At 37.5% G+C, this 20,000-nt stretch overlaps 1 protein-coding gene across 1 annotated transcript in view; it reads left to right on the top strand.

The window, feature by feature from the left end:
• The first annotated feature begins 14,311 nt into the window (after positions 1-14,311).
• Positions 14,312-20,000, top strand: part of LOC137622535 (DNA ligase 1-like) — a 12,888-nt gene continuing 7,199 nt past the window's right edge. Inside the window, exon 1 of the mRNA XM_068353139.1 lies at positions 14,312-14,377. Coding sequence (XP_068209240.1) covers positions 14,312-14,377 — 66 coding nt within the window. The remainder of the gene's footprint in view (positions 14,378-20,000) is intronic.

Genomic DNA, 20,000 nt, shown 5'->3' with positions numbered 1-20,000 from the left:
GGTTTGAATATTTGGTCTAAGTATCACGTACTTTTGTTGTGCTTGTTAATATACACACACCAGACAACCCGCAGTTCTATTGAAACAGAAACTAGATTAATCCTTCTTTATTCCTAATTCAACTTATTTATTAGAAAATACTATTAATTTACAATAAACTGATACATACAGGGATTTTAAAGATTTTATTATCAAAGATTCCAGTGTAATTATTATTTTATTGAAGGTGATGCTTTAATCGAAATACCATTTCATATAAATAATTTTCTTCAAATTACTTGATTGGTTTTGGTTTACTCGTTGGGTCCTTACTAATCAGTTGACTTATTTGCTATGGTCTCCTTAATATACTAATTGTTATTGAGAAATGACCAAGAAATTATACTAGAGAGGATGTTGACAACTGTTTATTCTTGTGCGGCATCATCTGTATGTAAAGGTATGAGAGAGAGAGAGAGAGAGAGAGAGAGAGAGAGAGAGAGAGAGAGAGAGAGAGAGAGAGAGAGAGAGAGAGAGAGAGAGAGGGGGGGTGGGTTGCGATTGAATTTCCGGTTTTCATTGCAAATTTACAGTAGAGTAAACCGTCGCTTTTCCTTTGCGTTTATTGTGTGAGAAAGATGTGTTAGGGCAAACATTAATTTAGGATATACCATTCCAAATTACGTTATGTATATATATATATATATATATATATATATATATATATATATATATATATATATATATATATATATATTATATAATATATGTATATATATATATATTATATATATATATGTATATATATATATATATATATATATATATATATATATATATATATATATATATATATATATATTTATATATATATATATTATATATATATATATATAATGAAGTCTTATGACTACATCTGTAATTATATGAAGTATTCAGAACAATTTGTTGGTTAAATTTATATTTTATACAAGAACATTTTGAGGAAGGTGATATTTTTTTATCAATTAATTATAGAACTTCTGAAGAAATATTTTGCAACTTAGCTTTCAAGTCGTGTTTCATGGCATATTGAAGAAGATTAAAGCAGAATAAATAGGCCTGAATGTTATGCTTATATATTTGGGAAGTTTTAAGAAGAAAACCGGCTAACAAAAAACCTATCACAGCATTGAAATGAGTTTCTAAAACATTTCTAATACATAATGAAGTAATAGGTAATTATTAAGTAGATATATATATAAATATATATATATAATATATATATATATATATATATATATATATATATATATATATATATATATATATATATATATATATATATATATATTGTAACAAACTATACTGGGGATTTTGGTTATTTATCTTAATTGATAAAGTAATATTTTGAGTGTCACCTAAAGTCACTTTAATTTAATTTTCTTTTCATCGCCATCTAGTGGTTGATGTATTAGGCTAAGATTGGTACGTCCACCCATGGAATGTTTTGTTTTGTTTTCCATGTTGACTGTTTGGGAGTGTTGGGCGAAGTGACGAGGGGACCTTTTATTGGAGGTAAAATGGAAGTGAGGAAATAGCTGCCATCTTCAAACTTGAAGATCTCACCGTGAGTTGGCTCTTCAACCGCTGGAGATTACTAGTGGGAGTGATCCAGTGTCTTCAGTGAAGGAGGCGGTGGAGGATTTGATCGCCGCCTTTGAGGAGCAACTCAGCAGCAGTTAAATGCTATCACTATCTCCTGTGCATGGTGAGGGTTTGCTGTAATTGTGTGTTACCAGCGGGGAGAAGGGACTCTCCAAGGACCAGAACCCATCACTACTGTACCCGTTAAAGCTGAGACCTATCTTCCTTTTGGTAAGGGTAGTGATTTTGGTTTGCCTCCATTTCATCTCTGAAGGAGTAGAGGGGGCGCCTTTAGTGATTTTTCACCGCTGTTTTTGTTGCGCTACGCGGTTAGCGTAAACAAGGTCCTCGTCCATGATTGGTCTTCTGACTTTATTCGTCTCTGTGAAAGCCTACATCAGGAGTTGTTTTTCATTTCCGTGTTAATGTAGGTTAACTATTAATGTAATTTATGTGTATTGTGGGGATGGGAAGTTTTGCCTAGATTTGTATAAAGAGGGGTAGAGTTAAGGTTCCGAGACTTTCTTGCTCTTTTCTATCAGTCAATGTAATCGTGTAATTTGTCGGGTGAATGGTAGGTTGCGAGGTTATTCTTTCCTTTTACTGTTGTCTTGCCTTTCCGTGTCGTTGTTGATGAATGGGTCCTATGTGTTTGTTGTACTGTGCTTGTGGTTTGATATCTTCCCATTTAAAGTGATTTTCTGTGTTATTTTGTTTGTAAATAAATATTCAATATGACTCTTGCAGTGTTTTATGATTACCCACTCCTTTAATATCACTGTTACATATTATTGCTAGCTCTGGCTGTGAAGAATACTTAAAGAACTTGGCCCTCACTGGGTCCGTGCGTAACATTTTGGCGACCTTGCCAGGATCCTGTAAAACTAGTATTTTCAGGATCCCCAGAGCGTATGTAATTGTATGTAAACAATAGTGAAGGAGGTGGTAATTATCAGTTTCGCCAGTTATATTTCTTCGACAAAATGACTGTGATACAGAAGAAGTGGCTGGGTTTAATGTTTCGGAGTTTTTCCATAGTCCTGATTGGGAGGAGAAGATAGGTGATCTTAGTAAGGAGCCATTTAATGATAATTGGTGAATATCTTGGGTTGCCTATTGTCGCAGGTGTGAAGAAAGGGAGTTTGTTGCTTCAGGTAATGAAGGCTATGCAAGGTAGAATAGCAGGTCCTAGTTTAGCTGAACCAAGTCAATTAAGGATAAGATAGCTTTGCAAAAGATAGAAATGGAAAAGTTGAAGTTACAGTTAGAAATGGGTAAGACTGAAGTAGCTAATAGGGAAAGAGAGAGGCTTCATGAGAGGGAACGGGAAAAGCTTAGAATAGCGCAGGAACAGGTTAGAGTAGAACAGGAAAAGCTTAGGTTAGATCAGGAAAAAGAATTGGTAAAGCTTAGAATAGCGCAGGAACAGGTGAGAGTAGAACAGGAAAGGGCTAGATTAGAGTACGAGAGAGAACAGGAAAGGGCTAGATTAGAGTACGAGAGAGAACAGGAGAAGGTTAGGTTAGATCAGGAAAGAGAATTGGAAATTAGGAGAATGGAACATGAATTACAGGTACTTCGGCTGAAGCGACCAGAAGCGGAAGATAGGTTTAATATTGGCAGCGCAATTAAGCTGGTACCAATATTAATGAATCCGATGTCGCAGAATTTTTCTCTGCATTCGAAAAATTAGCGAGAAAACTGAGTTGGCCGGAATCAATGTGGACTACCTTAGTTCAATGCAGATTGATCGGTAAGGCATAGAAGGTTTATGCAGCGCTAAGTGAAGAGACGAGTGCAGAGTACGAACAGGTCAAAGAGATAATATTGAAGGCTTATGAACTGGTACCGGAGGCGTACCGTCAACGCTTTCGCAACTTGCGTAAACTGTATAACTGCACATTTGTTGAATTTGCTAGAGAGAAAGTAAGTGCGTTTTTAGGATGGTTAAAAGGCGAAGGGTATTAATGATTTTGAAAGTTAAAGGAACTAATATTAATTGAGGAATTTAAAAATCACATTGGGATGGAACTTAAAGTACATTTAGAAGACTTGAAATTGGAAACTATAGAAGCAGTAGCGGTTGCTGCGGACGAATATACTTTATCGCATAAGTCAGTAAATCGTTTTTCATCAAGACTCGATAAATGGGATAAAGGTAAGAAGGGCGAGAAAGCAGCGGTAACGTCTGGTAAGTCGGATGGAGGGAGTTCTCCAAAGAAGGCAAAGTCATCACCAAGTAGGGGTGGAAGTGAAATCATTTGTTTTTTCTGCAGGAAAAAGGGCCATGTTAAGGCTGATTTGTACTGCCTGGAAAGGGCCAGGGTAAGTCAAAGCCGGTAGGCTTGATTGGTAAGGTTGCTGGGAGCAGGTCCCAGGTAAGTAGCTGCTTCAGTAAGTACGTCGCCGAAGGCGAAGGTTTCGCTAAAGACCGGTCAGGGTCTGGAAGGCGGGTGAGAATACTACGGGACACAGGCGCGGGCCCAGTCGGTAATCTTACGGTCCTCATTGCCCTGGGACTTCAGAGAGGAGGAGCCAGAGTATGTAGTATTAGGTGGATTTCCTAATTACGGTAGTAGCGTGTCCTCTGGGTCAGTTTTGGTAGACTCAAGGTGGATTAATGGACCTATGAAGTGCAATGGTGGATGTATTACCCATAAGCAATGTTGATATTGTGTTGGCTAACAATATAGAGGCAGGTACGGTATGTGATTGCCCGGTTGTGCAATGCAGGTATGCTGAGCCCGTTAGTGAAGTCGAACCGGTAATGGTTGTGACTCGCTCGGCAGCGCATTCATCTGGGATAGAGGATGAAGGGTTAGGCTTGGATAGTCTAGAGGAGCTGTCAGAGGGAGGGGTTTCTGGGTTAAGTGCTTCTGCAAGTCCTAGTCTGGTCTCTGAGTGGGATAGCTCAGTAGGGTGGGATAGGGAATCACTTAGGTTAGCTCAGAAGGAGGAGTTTGGAGAATTAGGAGTGGAGGTAGACTCTGATTTGAGTAGACCTCGGTATCTGTGGGAAGACGGCATCCTACTGAGGGTGAGTAGGTCAACTGTGGTTCCATCTGATGATTGGGAGGTAAGGAAACAGGTGGTAGTGCCCCATAAATATAGGGACAAGATTTTATGGTTGGGACACGAGGATGTGTTCGCAGGTCATTTTGGAATTGGAAAGACTTTTAGGAAACTTGCTGAACACTTTTATTGGCCAAAGATGAGATCTGAGGTAAAAAGGTTTGTTAATTCTTGCAAAACTTGTCAACTGGTTGGTAAACCCAATCAGAAAATCCCTAAGGCACCTTTAAAACCAATTCCAGCAGTAGGGGAACCTTTTCAGGAAATTTTGATTGACATTGTAGGCCCATTGCCTAAAACCAGCAGTGGTAATCAATACATACTAACTATAATGGATCGAATGTCTAGGTACCCGGAAGCAGTGCCCTTGAGGAGTTTTAAGAGTAAGCAGGTCATCAATGCATTAACAAACTTCTTTTCCAGGTTTGGTTTGCCCAAGACGATTCAATCTGATTGCGGGACTAATTTTACAAGCAAAGATTTTTGTAAAAGTTTACAGGAGTTGAAGGTTCAACATATCAGGTCATCGCCTTACCATCCAGAAAGCCAGGGACAGATTGAGCGATTCCATCAGACGCTGAAATCCATGTTAAAAAAATATTGTGGGGATAATCCGGGAGGATGGGATAAAGTTCTCCCGTATTTACTTTTTGCTTTTAGGTCTGTACCAAGTGATGTAATGGGATTCACCCCCTTTGAATTAGTTTTTGGTCACAAGGTAAGGGGTCCTTTGGATGTGATAAGAGAGAGTTGGGAGGGGAGTCACCCTAACGTAAGCTTGATAGAGTTCTTGAGAGAGTCCAGGAGTAAGTTAACTAAGGCATGGGAATTTGCTAAGAATAATCTAGTAATTGGTCAGGGGAAGATGAAGGAAAAGTACGACATAAAGACCAGAGTTAGGGAATTTCAGGTTGGGGATAAGGTACTTGCTCTGCTGCCAATTCCAGGAATTCCCTTAACGGCAAAGTTTTCAGGTCCATGGAAGGTTGCAAAGGTAGTTAGTAGTCTTAACTACCTGATAGAAACACCAGACAGGCGACGTAAGTATCAACTATGCCATGCAAATATGTTGAAGCCTTTTGTTGAGCGTGTGAGTAAGGAACCAATCTTATTACTCAATAGGGTTGAGCCCAATGTTTTAGGTCCCAGCATTGATATGCCATGGCCCAGAAATAATCAGGAAATGCTAAGTAATTTGTCTGGGAATTTGCTACACTTAGAAAGGGATCAGAGGGAGTCTGTGGTAAATTTATGTGAATCTTTTCCAGAATTATTTCAGGATTCTCCAGGGCTTACCAATGTATTGAGTCACGATGTGGAAGTGGGAAATGCTAAGCCCATCAAGCAAGCCCCCTATAGGACCAATCCAGTAAAAAGAGAGATTATTGACAAGGAAGTAGAGTATATGTTGGAGCACAATTTAATTGAAGACAGTAATAGTCCATGGTCTTCTCCTGTAGTCTTAGTGAAGAAGGAGGGAGGTGAGTACCGGATGTGCTTTGATTACAGGAGAATTAATGCAGTCACTGAGGCTGACAGCTTTCCTCTTCCTCGAGTAGAGGACTGTATTAATGAAATAGGGAATGCTCAGTATATTAGTAAATTTGACTTGTTAAAAGGATACTGGCAAGTTCCATTGACTAAGCGGGCTAGGGAGGTATCCGCATTTGTAACTCATGAAGGGTTGTATGCCTGTAAGGTTATGCCTTTTGGCATGAAAAACGCCTCTGCTACATTCCAGCGTTTAATGAATAAGATTGTGGGTAGACTGGAAGGAGTAGTGGTCTATATTGATGATATCATCGTGTATAGCCATGATTGGGCTACACACTTAAAGAGAATGGAGAAACTGTTTGTTAAGCTCAAGCAAGCAGGGTTGGTGATTAATTTGGCAAAGTGTGACATAGCAAAGGCGAAGGTAGTCAGTCTACTTGGGACATGAAGTAGGTCAGGGTAAAGTACTACCAAAGTCTGCAAATGTAGAGGCAATTGTAAATTTTCAGGTGCCGGATAACAAGAAAGCCATTCGCAGGTTTCTGGGAATGATAGGCTACTATAGAAAATTTATAATTAATTTTTCCCAAATAGCTAATCCTTTAACTAATTTATTGCAGAAAGGAGTGGAATTCCAGTGGTCGAGCGCATGTCAAGAATCGTTTGATAAGTTAAAATCCACCTTATTAACTAATCCAATTTTGAAAGCCCCTAATTTTCAAGTACCATTCAAGTTGGCAATAGATGCCAGTGATGTGGGTGTTGGAGCTGTCTTGTCGCAGGTGGAGGACCAGGTAGAACATCCAGTGGCTTTCTTCTCAAAGAAATTAACTAAACCACAACAGAATTATTCCACCATAGAGAAGGAAACCTTGAGCCTGATTCTCGCTCTTGAACATTTTGAGGTTTATCTTTCCAGCTGCAGGACACCGATTGAAGTCTGGACCGATCATAATCCTTTAACTTTTTTGAAAAAGTTTAAGAGTCACAATCAGAGATTGTGTAGGTGGAGCTTATTGTTGCAGGAATGGAGTCTGGATATTAAGCACATCTCTGGGAAAGAGAACGTTGTTTCAGATGCCTTATCCCGCTGATTTCTTGTGATAATGAAATTTTTCACATTTCAGGAGATTGTTTTTTTTTTTTTTTTTTGTTATTGTTAGGATGACACTAGTTAAAGTATTAAAATTATTATTGTTCAGATTATATTTTGAAGGGTAAATTAACCAGCTAGTTTTGATAAACTAAATAGGGGTTGCTTTGACTTGAGACTTTATCTATCAATTTTTATTCCATAAAAATTTTTATTTAAGGGGGGAAATGTAACAAACTATACTGGGGATTTTGGTTAATTTATCTTAATTGATAAAGTAATATTTTGAGTGTCACCTAAAGTCACTTTAATTTAATTTTCTTTTCATCGCCATCTAGTGGTTGATGTATTAGGCTAAGATTGGTACGTCACCCATGGAATGTTTTGTTTTGTTTTCCATGTTGACTGTTTGGGAGTGTTGGGCGAAGTGACGAGGGACCTTTTATTGGAGGTAAATGGAAGTGAGGAAATAGCTGCCATCTTCAAACTTGAAGATCTCACCGTGAGTTGGCTCTTCAACCGCTGGAGATTACTAGTGGGAGTGATCCAGTGTCTTCAGTGAAGGAGGCGGTGGAGGATTTGATCGCCGCCTTTGGAGGAGCAACTCGGCAGCAGTTAAATGCTATCACTTTCTCCTGTGCATGGTGAGGGTTTGCTGTAATTGTGTGTTACCAGCGGGGAGAAGGACTCTCCAAGGACCAGAACCCATCACTACTGTACCCGTTAAAGCTGAGACCTATCTTCCTTTTGGTAAGGGTAGTGATTTTGGTTTGCCTCCATTTCATCTCTGAAGGAGTAGAGGGCGGCGCCTTTAGTGATTTTTCACCGCTGTTTTTGTTGCGCTACGCGGTTAGCGTAAACAAGGTCTCGTCCATGATTGGTCTTCTGACTTTATTCGTCTCTGTGAAAGCCTACATCAGGAGTGTTTTCATTTCCGTGTTAATGTAGGTTAACTATTAATGTAATTTATGTGTATTGTGGGGATGGGAAGTTTTGCCTAGATTTGTATAAAGAGGGGTAGAGTTAAGGTTCCGAGACTTTCTTGCTCTTTTCTATCAGTCAATGTAATCGTGTAATTTGTCGGGTGAATGGTAGGTTGCGAGGTTATTCTTTCCTTTTACTGTTGTCTTGCCTTTCCGTGTCGTTGTTGATGAATGGGTCCTATGTGTTTGTTGTACTGTGCTTGTGGTTTGATATCTTCCCATTTAAAGTGATTTTCTGTGTTATTTTGTTTGTAAATAAATATTCAATATGACTCTTGCAGTGTTTTATGATTACCCACTCCTTTAATATCACTGTTACATATTATTGCTAGCTCTGGCTGTGAAGAAAACTTAAAGAACTTGGCCCTCACTGGGTCCGTGCGTAACAATATATATATATATATATATATATATATATATATATATATATATATATATATATATATATATATATATGATTTCAAATGTTTTCTATAGTAATGAAGTACAAATTATTTTGCAATGGATAATTGAAATATCATGAACCAATCAAACGTATTAAACTACTACAGATATTAAAGAATATATCAAATCCTATTGCAAGGTTTGTTGACTCTCCAGCTTCCTTGGTATTGATATCTCAACTTCTCGGAATCCAAACTGAGAGGAGCTGATAACTGGGACAGTAATTCCCTTACCTATATCACACGAACGCCATAAAGCACCGGGTTTCTGCTTCTATACGATATGTTAGATGGAAGAAATACATTACAGGATAGTGGGAGTAATGACGCTGATAATTTAAACTACAAAATCATAACAAAATCTAATATCAATAAATCTATCTGGTTACAACAATTGAATATTATCTACGTAATGAAAATGAAAAGAATAGTAGTATACCAGTAATAACTAGAAGGGCACTCTGTAGAGCTTAGACCTCCATGGCAGCTTATTTATCGACTTTTTGCTCGACATTGACTTTGACCTTTGACCTTAACCTTTATAAATTAGGGGGGATTTTCATACGGTAAAATATGAGCCAGGTTTCAAGTCTCTGTGACAACGATATCCAAACTTTTGATTGATTACGTGAATTGGACATTTTGCTTGACCGTGACCTTGACCTCGGACCTCGACCTTCCAAAATTTAATATTTCCCAACTTTTTACGTAACAATTAAACCCTGCAAGTCTCAGTATTCTGCAATTAAAATTGTGGGCAGGAAATTGTTCACAATCAAACACAGACGCACAAACAAACCCAAATACGGGGTAAAACATAACCTTCTTCCAACTTCATTGGCGGAGGTAATAGAAAGAATAGTAATAATAATAATGATAATAACATAGGAGATAAAAAATCAAACTTCAGCATTTTTCCAGTATGAGAAATCAATGCTGAAGAAAAAATATAACATGATTTATTCCAAAACTAATATGGAATTCCATTGACAGCTGAGTTTGAATTCCGCCTATATATTTAACTAGTTAATTTAATACTTCTAGAGAGAGAGAGAGAGAGAGAGAGAGAGAGAGAGAGAGAGAGAGAGAGAGGGGGGGGGGCTAATCTTTTGAGATGTGTTTTTTAATACAAGCTCTCAATTAAGCTACAGATAGTTCTATATGTACATACAGTAGGCATAAATACTAACTTCCACTTCCCTAAATTACCAGTTTCTATTATTTGCATATTGTCATAGGCCATTTTCAACCTTTCTTGATATTCACTTTTTACCTCTGGTTTTATTAACTCTTCAACCCTCACTAGCTCGCTTTTACAATCCCCCCCCCCCTCTCTATTCCCCCACTCTTTAGCTACAACTAATTTTCCTTCCACCAACAAAGGATCAGACATACCGCTAGCCATAACCCTAAACACGTGCACGTCTTTCAATCTTCCGAATATTCTTTTAGTTATCAACACATAATCCATTAACGCCCTTTCTACCACTCTTAAATTTGCCACTCTTACCCATGTATACTTGTTTTTATCTTTTTTTTTTTTTTTTTTTTTTTGAAAAAACTAGAAGTTATCACCATCTCTTGCTCAACATAGCCTACATATTACCAGTCTCCTACCACTCGCATTTTCATCTGGTACGCCATACTTCCCAATGACACCTTCTACCTCTCCAGCGTCCACTCTAGTATTTAAGTCACCCATGACAACTACATAATTCCCTATACCCAGTCCTACACACCTAGTTAATTCATTCCAAAACTCATTCCGCTCTTCTCCACTTTTCTCACAACCTGGCCCATACACAATAACAAAAGCCCAACCATACTACCCAACCTAACCCTTTTCCATATTAACCTAGATGATATCTCCTTCCATTCCACTACTTAACCAATCACTAAAAAATAAAGCAAAACTCTCTCTTGCTCTTCCCCTTTTAATGCCAGACACTCTACCAGTCACTTCACAAAACAACACTTCACCCTTCTCTTTTATCTTTGTTTCACTCAAACCCAATATATCCTTCTTTACATTCCTAAAAATACTTCCAATCTCATATCTTTTACTCTCTATCGTACTACATCCACGCACATCCAGACACCCCAGAACTAGAGTGCGGGGAGCAGTCACTCCCCCCTCAGCTCCAACTCTTCGATATCTCACAGGATTATATAATACCGGAGAGGGGGTTCGCAGCTCCTCGTCCTAAAAAGATATAGTTTAAGTAATACTACTAAAATAATGGTATGAGAATAGATTGACAACGTTTAGGTGGATAGTAATTAGATAAACAGTTTAACAGTTTAGCTATCAGTCAATCGGATTGTGTGTGAGTCTAAACTCGTCTGCGTATGTAATCATCAGTAAAATAAGAGTGCATGAGATGGTATAATTGAAAAGATATCATCATCATCTCTTCCTACGCCTATTGCCGCAAAGGGCCTCGGTTTGATTTCGCATGTTATCTCTATTTTGAGCTTTCAATTCAATACTTCATTCATTACCTCCTACTTCGCGCTTCATAGTCCTGTCCTGTATGCCTTGCTTTTCCAGCTTTTCTGGTATCTACTGGAGCCCAGCTGAACGTTAGGTGAACCAATCTCTTTTGCGGAGTGCGAAGAACATGCCCAAACCATTTCCATCTACCCCTCATCATGATCTCATCCACATCTGGCACTCAAATAATCTCTCTTATTGTTTCATTTGTAATCTTGTCCGGCCATTAACTCCCAATATTCTTCTGAGGGTTTTGTTCTTTTTTTCTCATTTATTTGTTTTTTATTTGTTCTTCCATTGATTCTCTCTCTCTCTCTCTCTCTCTCTCTCTCTCTCTCTCTCTCTCTCTCTCTCTCTCTCTCTCTCTCTCTGTTGTTGTTACTTATCCTAAGATATTCATTTTAATATTTTTTCCTTCTTATGTAGTTTATTTATTTCCTTACTTCTATTCTTCTCCTAGCAATTTACTCCGTAGGAGCTCCTCGGGTTAAAGCATCCTGATTTTCCTATTAGGGTTGTGGCTTGGCTAATAATAACATTAATGATAAAATTAACCATAATAGTTATAATAATAAAAACGTTATTATCACCTCGTATCCAGATTACAAAAAACATATGTTATTACTTTCATTAAAATTCAAAATAGTAAGTATGATATACTCCTATTAGTTGACACAGTCAGAAGGAATATAAAATAAATCTCCCTTCGAAAAACATGAAAATTCTTTATAATAATCTTTGTTTATCAATCAAACATTCCCGTCAATATCTTTCATTTGTTTACCAGTTACAGATACCTTTCACTAACAAATCGAATTGAAAAAATTATATCGTTCATATTTACGTCAGAGTTATTACATGTTATGGCTCTTCGTCTGTGAGCCCAAAGTAGTTTTGTACCATTCAATTTCCAATGCAATTGAATTGAAACAATTTCAACTGCTTCAAAATTGACGGTAAATTGATCTAGGTACGCCCGTTAATGTTCCTCCATATTAGAGGCTCTCCGTCTAACATAGCATACACTGAACATATATATATATATATATATATATATATATATATATATATATATATATATATATATATATATATATATATATATATATATATATATATATATATATATATATATATATATATATATATATCCATACACACACACACACACACACACACACACACATATATATATATATATATATATATATATATATATATATATATATATATATATATATATATATATATATATATATATATATATATATATATATATATATATATATATATGTATATATATACTGTATATATATATATCGTCGTCGGCGCCCACTCGTGTCCGAATATTGGGTTCTGTCGTTAGCCATCAGCCTCCTATCTGTGGGGTGGGTGCTTATGCCTGATGTGGCTGTTAAGTCCTAGTCTGTGGTGGAAGAGTCGCGGACAGTGTTCACAAGGGAGGGTAGGTGGTGGGCGGGGCTGTTCTAATCGCTCTCTCCTTCTTCTCCTCCTAGCCTCCTCATTTTGTCTCCTCCTCTCCTCGAAGTCCACGGTACCATGGTGTACTGTACTCCTCCTGGTTTTCCTGTCCCTGGCTGTTTCTTCCCATGAGGAAGGATCGATGTCAGTTAGAGCCAGGGTAGCGCATTTTCGGGGCTCCTCGTGGTCTGGTGCCCTGGGTCAGTTCTCCGTAGAGTATTTTCTTTGGGAGCCTAGATGGATCCATCCTATGCACGTGTCCAATCCAGCGGAGGCGGTGGTGGATAATGGTGGCCTCCACGCTGGTCAGCGAGGCACGTTCTAAGACTTCAATGTTGGTGGTGTGGCTCTCCCAGGGGATTTTCAAGATCTGCCTCAGTTTCATTTGTTGGAAGCGTTCTAGGTTTTTAAGATCATTTTTATAAAGCGTCCATGTTTCACATGCATACAGGAGCATGGAGAGGACTATTGCCCTGAACATCATTATTTTGGTGGTCATTGTTAGTGCGTGGTTGTTAAATATGCGGCAGTTGAGTCGGCCAAAGGCGGAGTGGGCTGCCCTGATCCTGTTCTCCACGTCCTTTTTGCTTGTGGGAGCTGATGTTAGGATGCCCCCTAGGTAGGAGAACTGGTCCACCTGTTCTAACGGTTGGTCATTCACTGTGGTATTGAAGTTGGGGAGCATCAGTCCTAGTGGATGTTGGACGAGGGTCTTGGTTTAGTCTGAGTTGACTTGCATCCCAAAACGTTCGTAGGCAGAGTTGTATGCATCAGCTAATGACTGCAGGTCCTCTGCCGTCTGACCTAGGGTGGCATTGTCGTCAGCATACTGCAGTTCTCGCACTGCACACAAGGTGGTCTTGGTTCTGGCGCGGAGTCTAGCGAGGTTGAAAGCGCCTCCATCCATGCGGAAACGTAAGTCGACTTAGGGTGTGTCTGAGGGAATCTCGTTGAGCATTGCTGCGGTGTATAGCGAGAAACACGTCGGGGCCAGAACACAGCCCTGCTTCAGGCCGCCGTTGATGGGGAATGGGTCTGAAAAAGAGTTCTGGTGGCAGACTCTCCCAACCTTTCCGTCGTGGAGGGCAAGCACCAGCTTGACAAAATCGGGTGGGCAGCCATATCTTTTGAGGACAGCCCACATGGCAGGTCGAGGTACTTTGTCGAAGGCCTTTTTCAAATCCCAGAAGAAGAACATTATGGGCTGTTGTTGTTCGAGGCTCTTCTCTTGTAGTTGTCGCGCACAGAAAATCATGTCTATGGCCCCGCGGGAAGGTCGAAAGCCGCACTGGGACTCTGGCAGGACGTCTTCTGCGAGAATAAGGAGGCGGTCAAGGAGAATCCGAGCGAAAATCTTACTCGCGATGCTTAGTAGTGATATTCCCCGGTAGTTGTTACAGTTCTCCCTGTCTCCCTTCTTGAAGATGGTAGTGATGTTTGCATCGCGGAAGTCACTGGGGGGGGTCTTGGTCTCCCATATTTTCAGTATAAGGAGCATCAAACGGTTCCTCAAGCCGGGGCCACCGTGAGTGAGGAGCTCCAACGGGATGTTGTCTGGCTCTGGGGCTTTGCCGGGCTTCATGCGCTGCAGGGCCTTGTTGAAGTCATGGATGGAGGGTGGTAGTGCCACCCAGTGACGGACAGGATGCTGCGGGGTCATTCGCAGGAGATCGTCTGGGGTGTCTGCTTGGTCACTGAGGAGGTTCTCAAAGTGAGACCTCCACCTGGCCAGGATGCCCTCGCTGTCGGTATATATATATATATATATATATATATATATATATATATATATATATATTTATTTATTTATTTATATGTATATATATATATATATATATATATATATATATATATATATATATATATATATATATATATATACATATATACATATATGTATATATATGTGTGTGTATGTATATATATATATATATATATATATATATATATATATATATATATATATATATATATATATATATATATATATATATATATATATGCATGTATGTATGTATATATATATATATATATATTTACATATATGTATAAATAAATATATATATATATATATATATATATATATATATATATATATATATATATATATATATATATATATATATATATATACATATATATGGTTGTGTGTGTGTGTGTATGTGTGTGTGTGTTTGTGTGTGTATGTGTATTCTTATGAAGCTTGTCTTTATGGGAGTAAAATATTTTATTCATGTATTTTAATTGTTTGTATAAGAGATGTATAGCCAGCTCGTAAGGTGCGTTCCACTCACTTGGGATTAAGTAATATATGTAAATTACATAAGACTGTACACTTTCTTCTAATTGCAGTTTCATTCAGTTCCGTATAAGTAAATTTACAATAATTTAAGGAATAAAATCTCTATGTCACGTAGTTTTGTTACGAAGTCTTTTGTAACTTGTTAAAAGGTATGCTGCAAGACACACAAGGTAGGGATTACATCATGTTTCCACGTGGTTGGAAGTGCCAGGAAGGTTTTCGACTAAAAATAATTGCCTCACAAACAACGTTAGTACCCCATCTCCATATTACTAAGCTGGCAACCTTATGCCACTAGAGCCATGCTCCAACACTTTGAGAATGATTTACTAGAGCTTTTTAGAGTGAATCACTTGAATATATATAGGACCTAGCAATGCATAGTAGACAGAGGAGACCCAGTCTATCACTTTCGAAGTGCCAACTTCCGCCAGCCCTCTCTCCAGCCACTTTTTAAATCCTCCCAAACATGAATAGTGTTTTCCTTTCAAAACGTGAATAGTTATTTCTTCCCAACATTACCGTGTTTAGTGTTGTTCAAACGTTGGTGATATTCTAGTGTGTTAAATCAAGTGATGTGTGTTAACGTAAGTGAATTTATGTTATAAAGTTTCTGCAACTGCCCGTGTGTAGTTACGTTAAACTGTGAAGTGTATTCATTTTGCTTAACCGTTTGATAAGAGTAACAGTTAAGTGTGTGTAAGTGTAATTCTGACTTATTTTCTATAAGTGTGAAAGAGTCATTTATTCATTGATTGTCAATATTAAATGTATATATAAATCAATTTCTAGTGAAACAAGTGATTTTATGATTTATATAGTCTCATTTTTGTTCTTAGTCTTGGTTCTAGTTCATATTTATTATTTCAAGGGATTTAATATTGGTGTTAATTTTGAATTGTAGATTTTTATAGAATATTTTCATTTCTGAGAAATGTGTATCATATCGATCACCAATATATTTCCCAATGCTTTCCTCGTATCCCAAGATTAGGAACCGAAGTAAGAGGTTGATTCAAGAATAGTTCCCATTAAAATTATAGTAATCACACAGTTTGGTTTTGAGTGTAAAGTAAAGAGACCTAATAGATATTCAGTGTTCATATATATTATCGTCTGGGAGTTGCATAGCATTCTCAGAGCTCGGGTGTTTTTTTCTCCATTGTGTATCAAATTGCGTAATATATAGCAGGTGAGTTTGGGACTTCAGGAATTTACGTAACTCGCTAATCTCAGATACCAAATTTAGATATGAAATACGAATCTATTTACGTTAAATGGCATTCCATTGACAAGAGAAAATGTTTTATAAAATCATAGATACTGTATTTACTGTACAATATCATTATGAGGTAATCTGTTTCATAGAATCGTATATACAGTCGGACACAGAAATTTTCAACACATTCTGCTCTGAGGAAGTGCACCCGGTCACACCATTACTTGAGCGAAGAGTTCCTATATGTAGCCACCCGCCCCCCTTATCTCTCTCTCTCTCTCTCTCTCTCTCTCTCTCTCTCTCTCTCTCTCTCTGCTATATGTTATATGTTTGGGAACTCGCTGTGCAGTAAGTGTGCGACAAGGTAGGCTTCCTCAGAACAAGGTGTACCAGGAATTCTTGTGTCCATTAGTATATCCATATTATGATTATTGCAGTAGTACTATCGTTTTTCTAAATCTAATATTGTTATAAATATATGTCCAAATCACTTCATGTGTAATGAAAATATTTGGATGATACTATAATTGGCTGCTATATATTGTATCATTAGAAACTTGAGAGTAAAAAGGCAATAGAATATCTCAGCATATATGAACCTTGTGGATAAAAAAAAATGACACACAAATTTCTGTATGAGTCACCTAATCCACAAAAACAGTCATATGATCCTGTCAAATATTCCAATCTATTGTAGTAATATAACCATTTGTCCAACTCAATCATAGTAACAATTAAACACAACATAAATAGCCTCAACACATCTATAAAACCTAACTTCCCAAGTAACTAACTCATTATACAAGGAAACTCCTCTGAGATCATAATATTCCTTATTAGATCCATTTCCTGCGGCAAACGATTTTAGTTTTGCCCCATTTTCCTCCGAGTTATAAAATCTGTTGATTTCCTGTATTTTATATTCTGTAAGCTTTCTTAAGAAATAGAATTTTCTTAGCCGAGAGGAAATCAAGTGTCCGTCTTTTTATAACTACAAGGATATACCTCATTACAAAATGAGTCTTCCAATCTAAAAGATAAATGCCCCTTATCAGTGAAAAAGAAAAAAAAAAGACTAGTAATCAGGAAAAGAATCGTTTGTCCGGAGTAATTTGAAAATATTTAATTTCTATCTTCTATAACAAATCTAAAATCACCATCATTAAATATTTGCCTTTGTTTACAAATAAAACAATATGTTTTATTAGACAATGTGATTTTACCATACGTGTTTCATACAACCTCGTACACCGTAATGGTTTAGATGTTTTTATCTTACCACTCGCTCTTCCTGCACTGATAATAGACCTGTGTTATTATGCTTGAATTTTTGTGACCTTTTTCGTCAGAAGTCACTCTATATTAACTCGATGATTGTTTAATAAGTTTAGTTGCATTCACCTCGCCTATTAGTTATCACCTAACAGGCGCCTCGCACAGTATCTCCAATGTAAGTCATATAGATCCGTTATCAGTTAGAAAAGAGAGGAATAATAAAAATAAAGATGTTCAGGAAAAAAATAAGCGATAATATTTCAACCAGAAGAACATATGTAAGGAAATTCTTATACAAAAACAATACAAAATAATCAGTGTCCCACACCATCTACATTATACTATAATCAGAATGAAAATCGTGACGCTACTGCCAGAAAGGTCACAATCCAACGCCTAGGCGAATATAGCATCACTTCCATTTGTCCCTGGAAATGATAGCACAAGAACACCTGGGCGGGAATTGTCGATTAGTCCAGTGCTACACTCGTCAATAGCTTGCCGGGGAAATGCTTTCTATAAGAAATAATACCACACCAGATAAGATTCCTTTGTATATTGAGTTATTTGGTTACTCTTGTAAAGGGTGTTTATTTTTGGGACTCAGGTGTTATAGATATGTTGAGACTATTCTTGTCCTTTTTTTGTCGGTGACAATCATTTTTCCTTACCAGGAAAATACAATAGCAAGGTGTAAATTAGGGTTATGGTAGCCTATTAGAAACGTCCTTGCATGCTGATTTGCAGGAGTATGGTTCGAGTCCCGCTCAAGCTCGATAGTTTCTTGTAATGTGTGTAACCTCACCATCCTTGTAAGCTAAGGGTCTGAGTTTTGGAGGAGCTTTTACGTATACCAGTTGAGCCATCAGCAGCCATGCCCTGGCCCTCTCTGGTCCTAGATTTGGTGGAGAGGGGCCTATAGTGCTTATCATATGTATATATGGTCAACCTCTACGACATTATCCTGCTAGGGTACTGTCACAGTCCCATGTCTCTACTATTCATGAGTGGCCTTTTAAGCCCTTAAGACTTTAACAACTCTTATCGTGTGTATGCTGAGCGTAAACAATTTTTGCAAGAAGACAGAGTAAGCTATTAGAAATAATGTATATAAAATGGCGAAAAATTATTCATATGCATTCCTTTCAACAAAATCTTATTTTCCACAGTTATTCTTACATTAAGGGGTCGGTTGCCTGATGCGTCCTCTCCAATGTCTTCAATGAAAGGTATCCTCTTCCGCTAAACCTTGTCTTTCCATATCATCATTCACATTATCTCGCTGTCTGATTGTATGCCCCACTCTCCATCACCTCCCCTTGACAGGTTCATCCCCAGCCCTCGTGACTCCCACCCCACCATCCGCCCTCAACACGTGCCCACACTATCTCAGTAGTGACACTATTATCACTTTTGTAACCATATTTACAAAATATTGATATCTAAAATAAATGAAATCTCCATAAATGAAAACACTTTATCTTATTTCCTAATCGAATTGGGAAAGAAAATTTCAAATCACTGTATATCAGGATAAACAAAATGTTAGACTGACTTAGCAATAATAGCTCGCAAAAGAGTCTCTCAGATTTCTTCTGCATTTGCAAAGGCATGATGATATATTTAACTAGAACGGGCACTCAGTAATGCGTATATTTTTGCCTACATCTCCTTGTATATCATAAGACAGGCAATAGAATTATGCTTATTTTGGCACTAGTTTCAAACAAATAAAATTGGTCACGATTCGTCAAAAAGACGTTTTTTACTTTTTCGTCACTTTAGTTTGACTTTTGACCCAATCATTCACAAAATCTAATAAAATTGTCCTTGGCTCATGGCCAGTAATCCCACTAAACTTAATTAAATTCGGTCAAATGATTTTTAGTTATGTGAATCTTCAAAGTCCTAACATGAATCAATACGGATTTAACTTCTTGTAAAAAAATATACATAAAAACAATATCATATAATACTATAACCAATCTCCAAAAAGTTAGCTTCCAAACCTTTTATGAAGCAAAGGATTCACGAAGAAAGCGTATAAGTCAGGAAGCCGTGACATGAAATGTGATAGCAGTGTATTTTTTAATCCACACAGACTGGAACAAAATCCTGGAGAATCAGCATAATATCCGACTATTTAAAGGTTAGGATTCCAATAAAACTGGGGGAGTCCTCTTCTTCGGGAAGGAAAGGAAGCTCATTATATGGTTAATTGGTAATGGCAATAACTAGGAAAATCCTCGGCTTTGGCAATGCCATAAGGACGAGGGAAAAAAATTATTTCTCCCTTGAGATGAAAATGAAAGTACCTGATGTTTTATTCCATTTTTAGTTGGATATTTCGAGTTAATGAAAGTCACAACATATGCCTACAGATTACCATTTTTAAAATAATAATTAGGTAATAGATTGATGTACTTGATATATATGCACACACGCACATACACACTCCCCCTTTCCTAACAACAACACGCTATTTTGGGCAATTTTAGGATATTGTTGTTTTCCTGTGACAGTTAATATATATCATTA

The sequence above is a fragment of the Palaemon carinicauda genome, chromosome 29, assembly GCF_036898095.1.
Source record: "Palaemon carinicauda isolate YSFRI2023 chromosome 29, ASM3689809v2, whole genome shotgun sequence".
NCBI classification, from domain to species: Eukaryota; Metazoa; Arthropoda; class Malacostraca; order Decapoda; family Palaemonidae; genus Palaemon; species Palaemon carinicauda.
This window is presented reverse-complemented; position numbering and strand designations above follow the sequence as displayed.